At 36.0% G+C, this 17714-nt stretch overlaps 1 protein-coding gene across 1 annotated transcript; it reads left to right on the plus strand.

Annotated features, from left to right (window-relative positions):
• The first annotated feature begins 4046 nt into the window (after positions 1-4046).
• Positions 4047-8944, plus strand: LOC113287429 (3-oxoacyl-[acyl-carrier-protein] synthase I, chloroplastic-like). Its single transcript, XM_026536191.1, has 7 exons — positions 4047-4717; positions 5561-5992; positions 6304-6477; positions 7105-7218; positions 8177-8278; positions 8414-8480; positions 8573-8944. Exons 1-7 carry the CDS (start codon positions 4241-4243, stop codon positions 8638-8640), a joined length of 1434 nt encoding a protein of 477 aa, XP_026391976.1. The 5' UTR covers positions 4047-4240; the 3' UTR covers positions 8641-8944.
• The last annotated feature ends 8770 nt before the right edge of the window (positions 8945-17714 follow it).

A 17714-nucleotide genomic window follows, 5' to 3' on the forward strand; every position in this document is an offset into this window, starting at 1 on the left:
AAAGGCTTCGAGGCTAGGAACCTGCCAAGTTGCCGGGAATGTGGCTCTATTGCAGGTTTTTTTTTAACTCTATAACTCACTCTATAGTTATTCAGTAGACAATACATATGATGCATATCCATAACTCCAAATGACGCATATTCGGTAGGAAATTATCCATCTCTTTTCCCGAATGTTGGTTATTCGGTGGTTAGGTACTTACTTTGTTTTCCGATTATATACAATCGGAAATATTCTTTTGATATAGAACCGAATATACAGGCCAGAAAAGCTATAGGTTACTGAACTCCAAATGACGCATATTCGGTAGGAAATTATCCATCTCTATTTCCGAATGTTTGGTATTCGGTGGTTAGGTACTTACTTTGTTTTCCGATTATATACAATCGGAAATATTCTTTTGATATTAGAACCGAATATACAGGCCAGAAAAACTATAGGTTACTGAACTCCAAATGACGCATATTCGTTAGGAAATGATCCACTCTATTTCCGAATGTTTGGTATTCGGTGGATAGGTATTCAGTTTTATTTCCGATTATATAAATCGGAAATAAAGTTTGGAAATTACTACCGAATATACAGGCCAGAAAAACTATAGGTTACTGAACTCCAAATGACGCATATTCGGTAGGAAATGATCCATCTCTATTTCCGAATGTTTGTTATTCGGCGGATAGGTATTCAGTTTTATTTCCGATTATATATAATCGGAAATAAAGTTTGGAAATTACTACCGAATATACACAATCTATTTACTAAAACTTGGTTTCTTATGTATATAGGCATGGATCTATGACCACTTCCCTATCCTGAAGTTGGCCGGAGAGAACCCGGGGTGGTGCAAAGTTACTCCTAGAGGAACAAAGTATATATTTGAAGACAACCGTTCTAGGATAAAAGAGCAGCAGTTGATTCGCATGAGGGAGATTTTGGACCAATTGAAGGCCTCGGACGTATGCTTTGATCCATACAAGGAAGATCGATCCAGTGGGCATATAAATGTTCGGTCGGACTTGTCCCTTTATTTTGGACCGTTGTGGCACCCCACAGGATATGTGATGTATAACCCCTTTAGGGTGATGCGACAACACGGGTATATACAACAGCAACCTGTGGAGAAAATGGGGGATTACTACAAATTGGAGTTGGAGTTGTGCTCTTCTAGTGGTGATAATCTCACGATTGTTCACACAGGCCCACCTACTGTTCTTGATAACTGGGATAAGAGGAATGACTTCATTATCGACACTGGTAGACGAACCACCCGAGGTGATGAAAATTCTCCAGACTATATGAGTTGGTATAACAAGGTATCACATCCTTTGGTTATCCGTGAAATCAAATCCAACACTACTGCGACGGGTTCAAGTTATAATTGTATCATCAAAGACAAACCAGCTGGTTATGATAGACTGGTGCGTGTTCTTATATTTTTGTTAATTTTATATTATTCCTATAAATCTTAGGTAATCACCGTTTGATGTTATGTCATTACGTATAAAAAACAGGTGAATAGGTTCAAGCGTGTTTCCAAAATGTTAACTGCATGCCTGAAGAGCGGAGATCCCATGCCAGCTGAGAAGATCAAAGAGGCTAGAGATCTAGATGATAATATGGATAACGAAGATTATGCTGCCCAGTTTGGGGAGAAAGTCACGAAGAGGCATCATCCCAAGGTGGAAGTATCAAAGACGGGTAAAAGAACTCGAGCTTCATCGAGCGCTGAAGCTTCTCCAACTGAAGGTGCTCAAACCCGTGGTCGTGCAGGACTGGGAGGTAGTCACGGTCGTAAAGTAAAGAAGAGCAGATAAATGACAATGATTTTTGTGTACATTCGGAAATTTGTTTGGGTAACTAAGTTAGACAAGTTCAAATGGCAATGATTTGTGTGGTATATTCGGAAGTTTTGGTAACTAATTTAACTTCCGATTATTTCAAAGACAAAATTTGAAAAATATAAGTTTTTCCAAATTCTGATTTTTGGGCCATCGTACATTCGGAACTTTACAAAAAACCTATCCTCCGAATATTACAAGTTCAAAACAAACCACGCCATGGCTCCAGGTGGTTCCAAGGGACAATATTGAAGGTTAGACAGCCCATATTCGGAAGTTTTGGTAACTAATTTAACTTCCGATTATTTCAAAGACAAAATTTGAAAAGTATAAGTTTTTGCAAATTCTGATTTTTGGGCCATCGTACATTCGGAACTTTACAAAAAAATTATCCTCCGAATATTACAAGTTCAAAACAAACCACACCATGGCTCCAGGTGGTTCCAAGGGCCAATATTGAAGGTTAGACAGCCCATATTCGGAAGTTTTGGTAACTAATTTAACTTCCGATTATTTCAAAGACAAAATTTGAAAAGTATAAGTTTTTCCAAATTCTGATTTTTGGGCCATCGTACATTCGGAACTTTACAAAAAAATTATCCTCTGAATATTACAAGTACAAAAAAAACTGTTTCCTGGAACCAAACAACACCATAATCGGAAAGAAAGTTGACTCATAACATAACCGAATATTACAATCGGTAGGTTGTTTAACAAAATAATCTACCGATTTCGTATAATCGACTAGTTTTTATATTAATAATACTCCGATTACATCCATTACATAAAGTTCAAACGGCCTTAACCTTACAATTTCGTCAAAACCACCTAAATCCATACTCCTAATTGACCATAAAAGTATTAAAACAGATCATAACTTCCAGTGACCATAGAAATTGTCCCTCTTGATTTTGTAGCATCCTTCATGTTCAAATCGTTTCCCGTAGAGGTCCACATACCGGCGATCCGCAAGATTTCTCTGAAATTACGAATGAGTAACAAGTTAGTACTAAATTTTGTTAATGTGAGTTGGAGTTACAGAGATACTTACTCGTTTTTCATACGTCCACCAAGGAAAAGCGTTCCTAACAAACCGTTCCTCATCTTCAAGTTTGTCAATCTCCTTATCGAGCGCATTCTTTCTCATCTTAATGTCATTGGATGATCTTCGAATTCGATTACCATCTAAGGCCTCAAATACCATTAAGATACGGTTCCATATCTGCTCTTCGGATTCCGATTTGTGGAGCTTGTGAACACGATCATGAGCAGTTACCACAACCCACGCTCTATAAATAGCACAATCTTCTTCTTCGGCAAAAGCAATATCCATGTTTTTGTTATGAAAATTAAAACTGAAGAGAGGAAAGAGTTTGGTGCAATTGGGGTGATAGATATGAGTTTCTTCATATAGGTTTAGGGTCCAACGGCTCTTTTTGTTTTTCCCAAAAACTCCAACGGCTAATTTGACGAAAGTTGAATGTGGAGAAACCAATAATCGATAGGTATTGTATTTAGCATATCTACCGATTATGGTAGCTTTCAAAATTTGAATTTGGGGCAACTTATAATCGGTAGGTTTTGTAATATATTTAACTCCCGATTAACGCTGCATCCAAAACATGAACCAAGTGGTTATGGCTGGCTGTGTACACTCCCGATTAATGAACACAAATCATTCTAATACTGCACCGGCTACAATCGGAAGTCTGGGAAATATTTTGGCTTCCGATTGCAATCGGAGGATAACAATGTTATCATATCCTCCGAATATATAAGGGTAATTTCGCCATTACGAATTACGCGAGATAAGGGCTGGCTACATTTTCCCTTTGGGTGACCTTTTTTGTTTTATTGTTGGCCCCTAAATCCTTTTGAGTGGCCCCTAAAAACGCGAGGATTTTTAAGGTTGTATCCGGGTCCAATCCGTTGGATTCCAAAAATTCCATCCGCATCCAATCCATTAGCGAACGGTCGGGACATCCATCCGCACAAATACGGTTGGTCCCGGTTAAATCCGCCGGTAACCGATAAAATGCTCACCCCTACGAGTGAGGCCTAAACAATACTTGAACGGATATTGGTCGTGGGCCATGAAATGTGTTTTGGGCAGTATTACCACACAGCTTACATGGCATCCACTTGGCCCCAGTCACAACTAAAATCATAATCACATTCACATAGAACAAAACGCCCTCCCAAAAACACACAAACACTCTCTATCTATCTCCCCATCTCTACTTCACAGCAGAAAGTGAGGAAAAAAAAACAGATAAAAAGGTTGTCTATAAATACTAGTCGCTGCGTCAACCTACAATCAGATTAATAGATTGTATCGAAACCCCATTCTCTCTTTCAAAGCGGGAAATCTACATCTTCTTCTCTAGAGATTTGTAGGGAATATGCAGACTTTGCAATCAGCAGCTCTTCGTGTGTCACCATTAGAATCACTTCGAAAACAATCCCCGCTTCTCAACAATAACAACAATGTGAGTAACAAGGGTAGATCGAAACTGAAGAGAAGTCCATCTCTGGTGATATCTGCTTCTTCCAAAACGAGTGTGAATGCACCGAAAAGAGAAAAAGATCCCAAAAAGAGAGTTGTTATTACAGGAATGGGTTTAGTTTCTGTATTTGGTAATGATGTCGATACTTACTATGAACGTCTTCTTTCTGGTGAGAGTGGAATTTCACTTATTGATCGTTTTGATGCTTCCAAATTTCCAACTCGTTTTGGTGGTCAGATCCGTGGATTTGATTCTCAAGGTTATATTGATGGCAAGAATGATCGTCGTCTTGATGATTGTCTTCGTTATTGTCTCGTTGCTGGTAAAAAAGCACTTGAAGATGCTGGTCTTGGGGGTGAAAATCTCTCTAAGGTTTTTTCTTTCTTTATTGCATGTATGCTGTTTGTTTTATTGTTCACTTCTTTCCTTCAATTTATAATTTGGATCTGAATATTAGATGCAAACAAGCACACATTTAAAGTGGTTCAGATCTGGTTGATTTCCTTTAATACATTTACTTTTCATTTCCTACTAAGATTTACAATTGGCACATTTTAATGAAACTATTAACACGTTTTGTTTTCAAATTTGTGAAAAGAACTATCTTCTTTTCATATCTTTAAAGGAAAGAGATAAAGTATCAATTCATACTCTAATTGTTGGGGAATTGGTACATTTTTGGATTGAAATTGAATGTTGTATGATGAGATTAGTTAGAACATTGCTTGGTTTTTCTCTTTCACTCTTTTACTTGACAGTGATTACTTCTTGTGCATCTGTTTCTTTCATTTACCTTCGGTAAGAGCTCCATCGCTCGTATTTTTCGGCTGGACCGCCCTTGTTCATCTTGGTCATGCATGGTTTTTATAACAAGAAAATAATTTAGGAAAGTAAAGATGTTTGGTTGTGTGAAAAAAGTTAATTCACTGTGATTGACAATCTTTGGTAGAATGTTTAATTGCCTTTTCAATTTTGTATTTACTTCATTCTTCTCTTTTGGTCCGGTTTCATGTGCTCTTTGGTTAGAGGTATATTCCCCAATCATGTGCTTTATCCTTCCGGGGTAATGCATTTTCTAATCGTTTTTTGCTGACATGATTGTCCATAGCCCGTTTCTTGATTACAGTGATTACAGAACTTTGATTTCCTGCTTTTTGTATTATTTCTAAACGTTGGAGTTCATCTTACTGTTCTTGCTCTTTTGCGTAATTACAGCTAGACAAAGAGCGAGGAGGTGTGCTTGTCGGGACAGGCATGGGTGGTCTCACAGTGTTTTCAGATGGTGTTCAGGCTCTAATAGAAAGAGGCCACAGGAAAATAACGCCCTTTTTCATTCCATATGCCATAACTAATATGGGTTCTGCGTTGCTTGGGATTGAACTCGGCTTAATGGGTCCAAACTATTCCATTTCCACTGCATGTGCTACTTCCAATTATTGCTTCTATGCTGCTGCTAACCACATCCGACGAGGTGAGGCTGATTTAATGATTGCCGGTGGAACTGAAGCCGCAATCATTCCCATCGGATTAGGAGGTTTTGTTGCATGTAGAGCCCTATCACAGAGAAATGATGATCCACAAACAGCTTCAAGGCCATGGGACAAAGAACGAGATGGTTTTGTTATGGGTGAAGGCGCTGGAGTGTTGGTATGAGTTAGAGAAGGATAACTGTTTATTTTTTATGCACCCTTGGCTGAATTTCTTTCCCTATTAGTATTAGTTGGCTCAGTCAGCATATAGAGTTACAAGATCGAAATGTGACTCACTGACTCACCCGATGCAAGCATGAGGTTTTTGCTCTCCGGATTTACCATGTTTACCACTGACATCTCTGTTTGTCTGTTCAGTCTTATTTCCATCTGTCCTCCCATACACTCTGCAGTGTTAGCCTAATTAATAGAGTTACCTGACGTGCTTTTTTTTTCAAGAGGATTAAAATGTAGATTGTTATTGGATAGGTAATGGAGAGCTTGGAGCATGCAATGAAGCGCGGTGCACCAATTCTTGCTGAGTACTTGGGAGGTGCAGTAAACTGTGATGCTCATCATATGACTGATCCTAGGGCCGATGGACTTGGTGTTTCAACATGTATTGAAAAAAGTCTTGAAGATGCTGGTGTGTCGCCAGAGGAGGTACACTTTTAATACCATCTATCTGTCTCTACCCCCTGATGTTGTGATGTGTTGCACACATCACTTCTTTTTTCCTGAATACCTAGAAAGACATTGTTCATTCGCTCCATACTGAGAAATATGTAATCAGCATGGATAATCCTTGTCTGCCCCTACTTTCTCTTGCTTCAGGCCACTTAGCAAGCTGGAGAGTTGTACTATTGATAGTCTCTGAACACCTAATGACTTACAAATATGTTTATCGAAATACTAATGATTAATACTTAACAGCGCACCTGGATACTAATAATGAACTGGTCCAGTTAAAGAATTAGTTGTAGAAGCCCAGCAGGAAAGTTGAACGCATGCTTAAATGCACCTTGAAGCTGGTCAATTATTTAAAAAAGCTGTTATCTTGTTTGATTGTTAAACAACCTTGTTGCTTTAAATAGTGAGAAGCAACAGCCTCCAAGCATATGGATTTCTGTAGTTATTACTGAACTTTTATGCAGCTTATCTATGATTGATTGTGGTCCTTAAGATAGTGTATTGTCTTTTTAAGTTATTAGATGATCTACAACGTGTGAGTTTACTTATGTTTTCCGCAAAGTCGTGTATTCGAGATTGACAACTTCTACGTCTTCCCAGGTTAACTATATAAATGCACATGCTACGTCCACACTTGCTGGAGACCTGGCTGAGGTGAATGCCATAAAGAAGGTATTCAAGAACACATCCAGTATCAAGATTAATGCAACTAAGGTGAATCTCTCTCTCTCTCTCTCTGTGTATATATATATTTGCTACTGTTCGAGTTTGCTCAACTAGTTCTGCTAACGATTCCCTAGGATATTTGAACAATGTATATGGTATTGCTGTTTATTTTGATTCAGTTACATAATTTTGAAATTTCAAGCTGTGCACCTTTTCATTAGTGATAATAGTTAGCTTGGTGGAAAGTTAGTCCTACGGCTGCTTGCCAAGAAATGTACCTTTACTATTTGTCGAATTTTATTGCGTTATACTTATCGATGAATGCACATGTATGTATTAAATTCTCAATCTGGCTTGGTGGGGAGATTGCCTTCGTGCCCCTTCCCAAAATAATGACCTCTTCCAATTGACACATTCAGTGCGTCATATCTGTTGTGTATTAAATTCTCACACGTGGTTACCTTAAAAATAACTAGGAGAGTCGATGCCACTCTGAAATTTATAGCAGCAGCAAATTTTGATCTGAAATTAAGTGGCTGCAAAAGGTTTAGTTAGTTATTATTTTATGTATATGATTGGATATTGAAAGTGGAAATCATTTGTATTTTCAAAAGGGCATGAATTAAGGGATTCTTCTTTTGAAGGACGAGAACATGGGAATAAACCAAAAACCACCTCACTAAAAGGTGAAGTTGATACCAGTATCTTAAAATGTTAAATTGTAACTTATAATATGCAAGTCTGTGACTATTGAAATCTTCAATAGATTTGCCTTACATCTGGTTTGAGTGATCTGTATGATGAGGAACTCCTTCATCTCTAGTTTAACCTTTGATATGTGGATGAAACGTGCACAAATCAATGGCTGAACAATTAGACCGATTTGAGCTTTTTCTTGTGAACTTTGTCAATCATTTCCATAATCATTTGAAGCAAGCACGACATTTGTTTAGTGCTGACATATAGTCTTCTCATTTTCATCTCCTAATTGTTTTCTTTTTTTCAGTCTATGATTGGGCATTGCCTTGGTGCAGCAGGGGGGTTAGAAGCCATCGCCACAGTGAAAGCCATCAATACTGGATGGTTGCATCCTTCTATCAACCAATTTGTACGTTATAATTTTAAGAAAGCTTTGTTGCTGTAGTTTCAGAAATTACCCATCAGGAACTGGAACAATTGTCCAAGTCTTCCTTTTCACTTACGTGTCCACTGATTCCCCCCTTTTTTGCCTTTGTAATTGCAGAACCCAGAGCCTGCAGTTGATTTCGACACTGTTGCTAATGTAAAGAAGCAGCATGAAGTGAATGTTGGTAAGATACCGACTCTTGAATTTCCATTGATCACAGTCGACCGATATATTGATATAATCAAACTAGCTAAATTATCTTCTTCCTGTTTGCAGCCATTTCCAATTCTTTTGGTTTCGGAGGACACAACTCTGTCGTGGTCTTTTCAGAATTCAAGCCTTGAGATTAATTGGATTCATCCTTTGTTTCTCGGAAGAACGGTTTTGCTCCCTCCAATTTAAGCTGTTTTCTTTTTGATTTCTTCTTAGTCTTAGTCCCTGCACATGTATTTCGTTCAACGCTTGTTTCACTTTCTTTCGGTTTCTCTCATAGTAATTAATCATGGAATTTGAAGAATTTATTTGTTATATTCTCTCGAGGAGAAGTCATGAATATTGGAGGAACTAGTAGTGTAAGGATTGTGGTAATTTAACTGATTATAGGTGAGCACATGCCAATGGCTTAGTTTAATATTTCTGTTCCAAGACTGTCTCGATGTATTTCACTTGCGAGATATGCAGGATTTTGGACGAGGAACTAGTAGTGTAAGGATTGTGGTAATTTAACTGATTATAGGTGAGCACATGCCAATGGCTTAGTTTAATATTTCTGTTCCAAGACTGTCTCGATGTATTTCACTTGCGAGATATGCAGGATTTTGGACCTCAACCGCCGATCATTTGGATGTCATATGTTGGTTAAATCTGATAACCCTTTTCTATATGGAGTCGACTGATTATATTACCAATTGGCCGTGTGTCACACCCCCAATTTGATGCTTTCAATTTCCTTCGGTCATGACCGGCAATAAATACTGTGGTTTAGTGAGTTACTTCACCCACAAATACTTAGTTTTGCACAACTGCATCAATGTGGGCATATGCCTTCATCCTTGGGCATTTTGGTAAAAGGGAGGATTTCTTTCTTTTTTCCTCCATCTCCCAATGCGTCTTATACTGTATTGGAGGTTTATTGTGCATCAAACTAACTAGTGAACTCACAATATCGACAACATAATGGACACACAACAGTAATGCAACAATTTTCTTTTATTGCATCAAATGATTACAAAACTCATCCATCGCGTGGACTAAACATGCGGTCGCTCTCTTAGTGATAACTTATTCTCTCAAACACGAGATTAAATTTCTGCTTAGTCTCATCTACTGGTCGCTCTCTTAGTGATAACTTATTCTCTCAAACACGAGATTAAATTTCTGCTTAGTCTCATCTACTGATTTACAATGTCTCTTAGTGATAACTTATTCTCTCAAACACGAGATTAAATTTCTGCTTAGTCTCATCTACTGATTTACAATGTCGCTCTCTTAGTGATAACTTATTCTCTCAAACACGAGATTAAATTTCTGCTTAGTCTCATCTACTGATTTACAATGCCTTTCTTAACGTTTATATCCCAGCAACATGACCAAAAACCGTGCATAATTGATGCACAAGCTTTGGACAGACCAAGTGTCCAAGAAGTAGTTTTCGACTAAAGTGGAGCATAACTGACTAGCCTTCTATGATTCGTTCCAGCAGTGCCACACCTGTAAAAAGTAGTATATGAAGTTTCATTCGAGGAAACCGCAAATGCAGAAACACACTATCAAAACTTCAAACTGGAATGTAATCGAGACCAAATCTACCGTCACAGCCATTCAGTTACAGTCGCGCTATTTACGCCTCTTGAATCTGGCAAGACTCTACGCAATTGATTCTCTTAGCTGACGTCCTTTACAGCCTAAGAGTTGCTTCAATTCAATCGAAGACTTCAAACCAATATGCCTCCCACATATAAGCCTATATGTGATTTCCGTTTTGATCAAAGATCAAGGTGAGATAGGAAATCGGTTGCAAAAGAAAAAGTCTAGTAGCAAACTTCAAAATCTGGTACTTACGACACCCGAAGAGCATCCTAGATTATTCTTCACCTCACAAGTAAGTCCTACTCCGATTTCAACAAAGAATCGTTAATGAGTGTTAGAGCATTGCTCGGTTGAACCCACCAAGCGTTGGTATCTCAAGTTTGGTTGTTATATTTTAGTGAATCAAAACTCATTTAAAGAGTCGCTTGATTATTTACTAGAGCCAACTTCGTGTAGGTTAGCTAGAAAGTTACTAGGATATGAGACTTACAAGTATTACGTGAAGACTTGAAGAATGTGAAGAAGTAAAGAGCTAAAACGACGACATCATCCTTCCTTTTGAGTTTAGTAATATTTGACTTGAACTGTTTCATTCCTAACGTATCTTTCAAGTCGTTCATATTGAAAACATAACTGCGAAGCTGTGAATGATTATACTCTAGTTAGACATAGTATTAAGGAATTACAATACGAAGTATAACGTCTATCTTTTGAACTTCGTATATAAGACATCGACATAATCGTATGAATGCTACTGTGATTATGTATGGGTATGGGTGAAGATTCGTCCTAGGAAACAATATTTTACATTCATTTAAAGGAAGTACGTACAATTCATAAACTTATTTTATGAATCGAAAGGGAAATCGCGAGGCTTATTGGTAGTGTTATTCATTGCAAACCTTTGGATTACCAATATGTGTTTTTAGTATAACCGCTCATAACTTGTTTATGTATCTTGGTAAAACTATTCACAAGGCCTGACTTTTGTATTGGTATGAATTTTATTAGTGAAACCGATCTTAAGTAATCACCTAAGATCATATGATCGATATATTGTAATTGGTATGACCAACTCTAGACATTGGGGAACCAATCCTAGTAAGTGGTGCAACCGATCACAAGTAGGGGAATCGGTGCTTGTAATAGGTGCAACAATTTCTTAGTGATTGGTAACCGATCCTATGACTTTTGCAGCCAAATACAAGTTAGATACCATATATATGTGGTAACCGATCCTAGTACCTAATCAACCAATTTTTGGAAAGCTAGTGTGACCGATCCTAATACCCACATGGAGGTAGAACCGAAACTTGTTTTGGTAGAACCGTTAAACCCATGATTGGTGATTTGATAGGATAATCAATCACATGGTTCTTGGAAGTCAGATGAACCAATTCTAAACTCATTTGGAAGTGTGGAAAATCGGTTCCACGATGGTAAATATCGTAGAAACTCTATAAATTAATGCTGTCGAGACCATTAAAATTTATTAATTAAACGAGATATTAATTAACCGATAAATTAATAATTATTAATTTATATATTAATTAATATTTTATTAACTTATAGATAAATTTCATATCACGAGTTTAGACAAAATTGATGCTTTCGTCATTGTAAACTTAGATCAACAGATAACACAAGTTTAGAAATTTTGGATGAACATACAAACAGTGAAATCACTCAAGACTTACAAAATTTGATCGATGAGTTGGGCTATCGCAATTCAATGAATGTCGAAGATGTCCTAAATTATCCGAAAGAAAATGAAGTTACACAATTGTTGACTGGTGAAGAAATTATTGAGAGTGTTATGGGAACCGATAAAGATGTGGAAGAAGATGATGAAAGTTCTACAATAGAGCCCCCTTCACAAAACGAGGCTATTAAAGCGACAATCACATTGAATAATTTCTTGCTGAGCTATGTTAAAACAACACCAACAATTCTTACAATGATAAGAAAAATTAGAGATGAAATTCAATGGGATATTGATTTTAGAAAAAAACAGAAGACAATTGAATCATTTTTCAAAACGTCTCCGTAAATCATCACTGTTTTCAATATATATATGCATTATTAATTTATATTTCATGTGGGGTCTACATTGGTAATAAAAAATGTATTATCTTATAATTTTAGCGAATTATTAATTTGGCACGTTGTCCCCGACTCGGGACCAGCCAAAAATATTATTTAAGAGAGTTTATTAAATAATCGAGTATTAATTAAAAGAGTTTCTACTATATGAAAAAGGATTTACCAAGTAAAGATGTCGACATACTTTGAACACGTGCAATAATTCTTACCTTTTATTGTTTAAAGATATTCCTTAATAGCTAAAGGAAAATCCCAGATCGAAATAAATTGAGAATCTTTTAATTAAGGTTTTTAGTTTTATATGCTTTTAATTTATAGCAAATAAAATGCATATCTTTAGAAAATAAAAATTGGTAATGTGCATTTACTAATTAGAGATTTTTTACTGAGATTTCGGTCAATATTTGGACAAAGCATTTCTAGGAATTATGGAAACCGAATTTGGAAATATATTGCATATCTTGAGAATATTTTCGGTTTTGGAAATTCCTTGGTTTCCAAACTTCCTTGGTCTATAAATATTGAAGTTTGCATTTCAAGCAAACTAATCCTCAAAGCCAGCAAAACTACCTAGTTGTGTTGTTACTGGTGGAGTCGTCTATTCGGAGAGGAAAGTACCCTAATTAGGCGAAATCTCCTACCACCGCTCGTTTTAAAGACTTCTTTGGTATTGGTAAGATCTACGAGTACCGTTGGTGGGAAAACTAGATAATTGCAGTTTATTATTATTTTTCTATTGATTTGATTGACTAACGCTTGTTGAACTTTGATTGCACCTAGTTTGTTTATGCTTGAGAATCTTCTCTTCTGATATAAGATTCATTCAAACTAGATCGAAATATCGACGGGGATCTTTAGACTTTTTGTAGATCTAAAGATGTCTTGTGATAATCCATTGTTAACAAACTCTGTTCTGTGTGTGATTGATCACAAGAGATTCAAGTTGATTGTGCGCAGGTGTTTATTGAAGATCTAAGAAGATTTGAAGACAGGAAAGACTGCTTGTTTGAGTTCATAATCTTTGGTGTGCACAAAACTTGATCGGCTGGGGATCCAACTATAATCGGTTTATCTTTTTGATAGATTGGATTGATTAGTTGAGTAGATCGGCATCAATACGTTTCTTTGTGATTCAAAGTATTGATTGCATAGTCTAGACAATTACTTTGGTGATTGTTGATTAGATAGATCTAAGGACCTGACAAAGAAATTTATTGGGATAAACGGAAGAGCCTTTTCTCAAACTCGTATCACGTTGTTTGAAAAGAGTTGGTACCGAACAGATTTGTTGTTCCTTTACTGTTTGGAATACGAACCAAAGGAATTGTTCCAAGTGCATGACTTATTGCAAGTTGGAGGCACAGGGATACAGACGGAACTAGGTGAACTATAGGTTTAGTTGATTGGTCTCAACTATACGAAGTTGGTTTATATTTTGTATAGCGGCTTAATCCTGAGAGTATTCAATTCTGGACAAGGTCCCGGGGTTTTTCTATATTTGCGGTTTCCTCGTTAAGAAAATCTTGATGTGTCTTTTACTTTTCTATTTCCGCGATTATAATTGTTTTATTATAATTAAAAGTAAAATCCATAAACGTTAATTCCTAATTACTTGATATCAATCCTATTATGTTTGGTTAAGTTCGAACCTATTATCAAGTAATCATACTTCGTTGTTGTATTATCTCGATCTTGTATCCATAGTCAATCACACAAGTTATCTTTTTGTCGTATTGTCTCGATCTCGTATCCATAGACGATCACACGAAGTGTGAACTGATTAGTAGTATTGCCTCGACTCAGTCCATAGACAATCACTTTCAGAGAAAGGACTTATAGGTGAAAAAGTTTTAGATTGAGGTATATTTGGGTACCCTTGTCTTTTCAATTGGTATCAGAGCAGGCAAACACGAAAAAATCTAACAAACTGTGTTTGGTGCGATCCAACCTATAAGATATGAGTCAAAATAAGAAAAGCAAAGCTAAGATTATGAAGAACGCAGTTAACATATGTCAAGATAATGAGAATAATATCTCAGAGAAGGTCAATGGAAATTGGTTTCGTAAGTCTTTTCAAAAATCAAAGGAAAAGTCTATAACTAATAACTTGATTGCGAATTAGGTTCCTGATCAGAAAAGAATGAATCCAAAACTCAAACATGTTTTGGATCCGACTCCAATCTCTAGTGAAAATTCGTCTGTAAAGAGATTAGATTCACTAGACTACCCAAGTTCTAGTTTTCACAAAATGTTAGAAAGATTCTTCAAACATGTTGAAAGATATTCAGAAAAGGGAAAAACCATTGACAGTCTAGACGATGTCCTAGAACTTATTGTTCAATTGAATGTAAGAATTTGTGAAGGAAACGAGAATCACTCAGTCTTCAAAATAATCTGGAAGATTATTTGGAAAAAAAATTGGCTCTATGCAACAAAGTTCATCAACAGACTACAGAGTGTGAAATTCTTACACAATCGCTGGAGCATTCACAAATAAGGAATAAGATCCTTATTGAATATCTTCTTACAGAGACATGTAGAAAGGTATATCTAGATAAGTGTTTAGGAAAATATTTCCAACAAGGAATGGATACCTTAACAGAACATATAGAATGTCTTGAACAAAAGACATCAGCAGTTTGTCGGTTGGCAGATCTAGATCACATGGGTTCAATCTCAAGAAACATTCCATCCTCGGCACAAGATTTAATCAAGGATATAGCATCTCGTAATTTTCCTAATGAAGAGGATGGATTCATAACCTAGACAAGGGAACGTGATAATGTCCCTAAAAGTAAGAAGGAAGAAATTCCTCGAAAGGTATTTGGTGAGGAAGGTCCTCACCCCAACGCTTAATTGCGTTGGAATGTGCATCCTTACAATGCCCAATCTTCTGATGTAAGGAAGCACACATATCTGGGTTATCTGTATCCTGTCAATAATCTCTTATTCAACATAGAGAGTCTACACAATCTACCTGAAGATGTTTAAATTTGTTTCCTTGTGTAGAAAAGTTGTCTTACAAACAACTTGTGTAAACAGGATAAGTTTCCCTATCTAAAGCAGATTTAGATACGCGATCTCAAAGGTTGATTCTTTCTAAAGAATCTTTGTGATTGTTTAACATGTTAGATGCGAAAATCTTTTCAAATCTGGTCACGATTATTTATTTAAGGCTGACTTCTATATTTGGAATGTGTTAAATGCTTCTCGAATATATGAACTCATATTATTTGAGAACATATGGTAACAAGATGTATCCTCAAACCAGATCTGAAGCAAAACTTCTGAAAGCCTTGAGTGGAATGACTTATAAGGAAAATGTTCATCTTGATGATACCTTCAAGAAATTTGGTTGTGAAAATATAGAAAATGAAAAGGAAGATGTGACTCATCTCCTTGTCCAAAATAGTTTGGATGCTAAGATTGATATTATTAATCTACGACAAGTCCTCCTCAGTACTATTGAAACTCATCATAGACAGGCAGCACTACTAAGAACTGTTATCCGTAACCAAAGAAAGATGATTAAACTTGGAATCGGTAATAGGGAGTATGCTCGAAATATTAATCGAAAGGTTAATGCTTTAGCCTGTGAACATAATCAAGGTACTGTGTGCAGAATCTGAGATATCAGTCGAGATGTTGTTGATGAAGACCCTGAAAAATTTGAGGAAATTGAAGATGGTCTTTGAAAAATATGTTTAAATATAGACATCAGTTTTTGATTTCTTTCAATAATTGTATAAGGTCTATTATGAATAAAACTATCTTATTTATGAATAAAATTATTATTTTATAATTTTTCTTGTGATAGTTTTCAATTACATAGCATGATGTGCTTGAATGATTTATATTATTGCTATGTATGTTTATGGGATGCTTGATTTCGGTTTTCATAGCCTTAATATTCGATCTCATATTATGTGAACCCTTATGGTTTGGGTGACTTTTTGATTTAGCGGGATTGAGTTCTATCCCATGTTGGTAGGCTTTATCAAAGGATCATAAGGAGTTCCGATTGAAACTAATATGAGAAAAAGTCACAATATGTTGAATCGTTTGGTTTAGCATAAAAGCATATGTGCTTCGAGGTTTCAACTTTTGCGTTGCATTAGTTAAAACCGGTTTTCAACCTTTCTCTGGTAAAGGTTGGTGTTGTTGTTGTTCTTTTGTCTTGCAAGAGGATGACAACACAGTGATATTCCGCCCCAGGAAGATGCGAAGAAATCGTGAAGAGGATGCGGAATTTGTGGTAACGAATTTGTTAGTTAATCGTTTTCCTGTTTAAGAAAAGCCTGATTTTATTGCATATATTTATTGCTTTTTCTTAACAAAATTTCGGTATAATTGATGTTTATTCCATTATTTGTGTATGGATGTGTGTGTGATTCAATTGTTTCCGGTTAAGAAAAACTATTGTTATCTTGCTTTATTGTTTGGTATCAATTGTTTAGTCTTACAAAATTTCGGTGCAATTGCGGTACTTTAATGTCTATGTTTGTTTCAATTGCTTCCGGTTGAGGTAAATAATTATGCAAGTTGATTTATTTGGTTTGTATGAATTGTTTATGGCTTAACGAAAAGGTTTTCGGGATGAATTGTTTAGTCCAATTCGATTCCGGATAAGAGAAACTAAGTTAATTCTGATCTTAGTTAGACTTATCAAAGTGGAGGTTTCGGTTACTCAAGTGTAATCGAATGCCTTAACAAGAAATGCTAGTTAACTAACCTAGTACTTGTCTTGTTTAAAAGTGAAAGGTCTAAGTTATTATTTGAATAATTAAAGCCTGATGAGAAAAATAAAGTTAATTTTGATCTTTATTTTGGTCTTATCGAACAAACGATTGTATTTGTACAATCGGTTTAGCAAAGGAACTAAGGTGCTTAGTCAATTTTTGGTTTGCAAAACTATTAGGGAAAATTGCTTCGGGAAATTGTTTCCTTGGTAACATATCAAAACAAAATTACTTTGTAGTTTTGGTTTTGATATTGGTTATCTAAAATGGTGTGTGGAACCCTCGTGCTTAACTCTTATAGGTTGCAAGTCTTTTAAGATTTGTAAGATCCTTTCGGTTTGTCCTTTATTTGCTAGTACCTTTGTCATTTTGTGACAAAAAGGGGGAGAAATATATGGAGTAAGAATGTGAACACGGGTAGATCAATACTGCGAATTCCCACAAAGCTTGATTTATTGTTGGTTCATAAAACTTAATAGATTTAACTTCAGAGCATATATGAGATATCGGTTTAGTTCACAAAGAGTAAAGTAAACATATATCTTATAAGACTTTGCAATGCATAAAACCAATAAATACTGCAAGTTCATCTTCCAAAAACTGTAGAATTTAAGTAAATAAATCTAAAAATATGCAAGATGAAAATTGTTGTAAATAAATTGTGTGCTCACAATATTTGCTATACCAAGCCCTAGTTATCATTCTTGAACACAATAATAAATTCTCACCAGAAGTTTCTTAGTACATAGATGAAAAGATCCATTGTA

This window comes from Papaver somniferum, chromosome 6 (genome assembly GCF_003573695.1).
Source record: "Papaver somniferum cultivar HN1 chromosome 6, ASM357369v1, whole genome shotgun sequence".
NCBI classification, from domain to species: domain Eukaryota; kingdom Viridiplantae; phylum Streptophyta; class Magnoliopsida; order Ranunculales; family Papaveraceae; genus Papaver; species Papaver somniferum.

Excerpts from the sequence above, each read along its gene's own strand:
- LOC113287429 (XM_026536191.1), top strand. The coding sequence starts at position 4,241 with ATGCAGACTTTGCAATCAGCAGCTCTTCGTGTGTCACCATTAGAATCA. Across the intron at positions 5,993-6,303 it reads GTGAAGGCGCTGGAGTGTTG|GTAATGGAGAGCTTGGAGCA; the intron begins GTATGAGTTAGA and ends GTTATTGGATAG. Across the intron at positions 8,279-8,413 it reads ATCCTTCTATCAACCAATTT|AACCCAGAGCCTGCAGTTGA; the intron begins GTACGTTATAAT and ends TTGTAATTGCAG.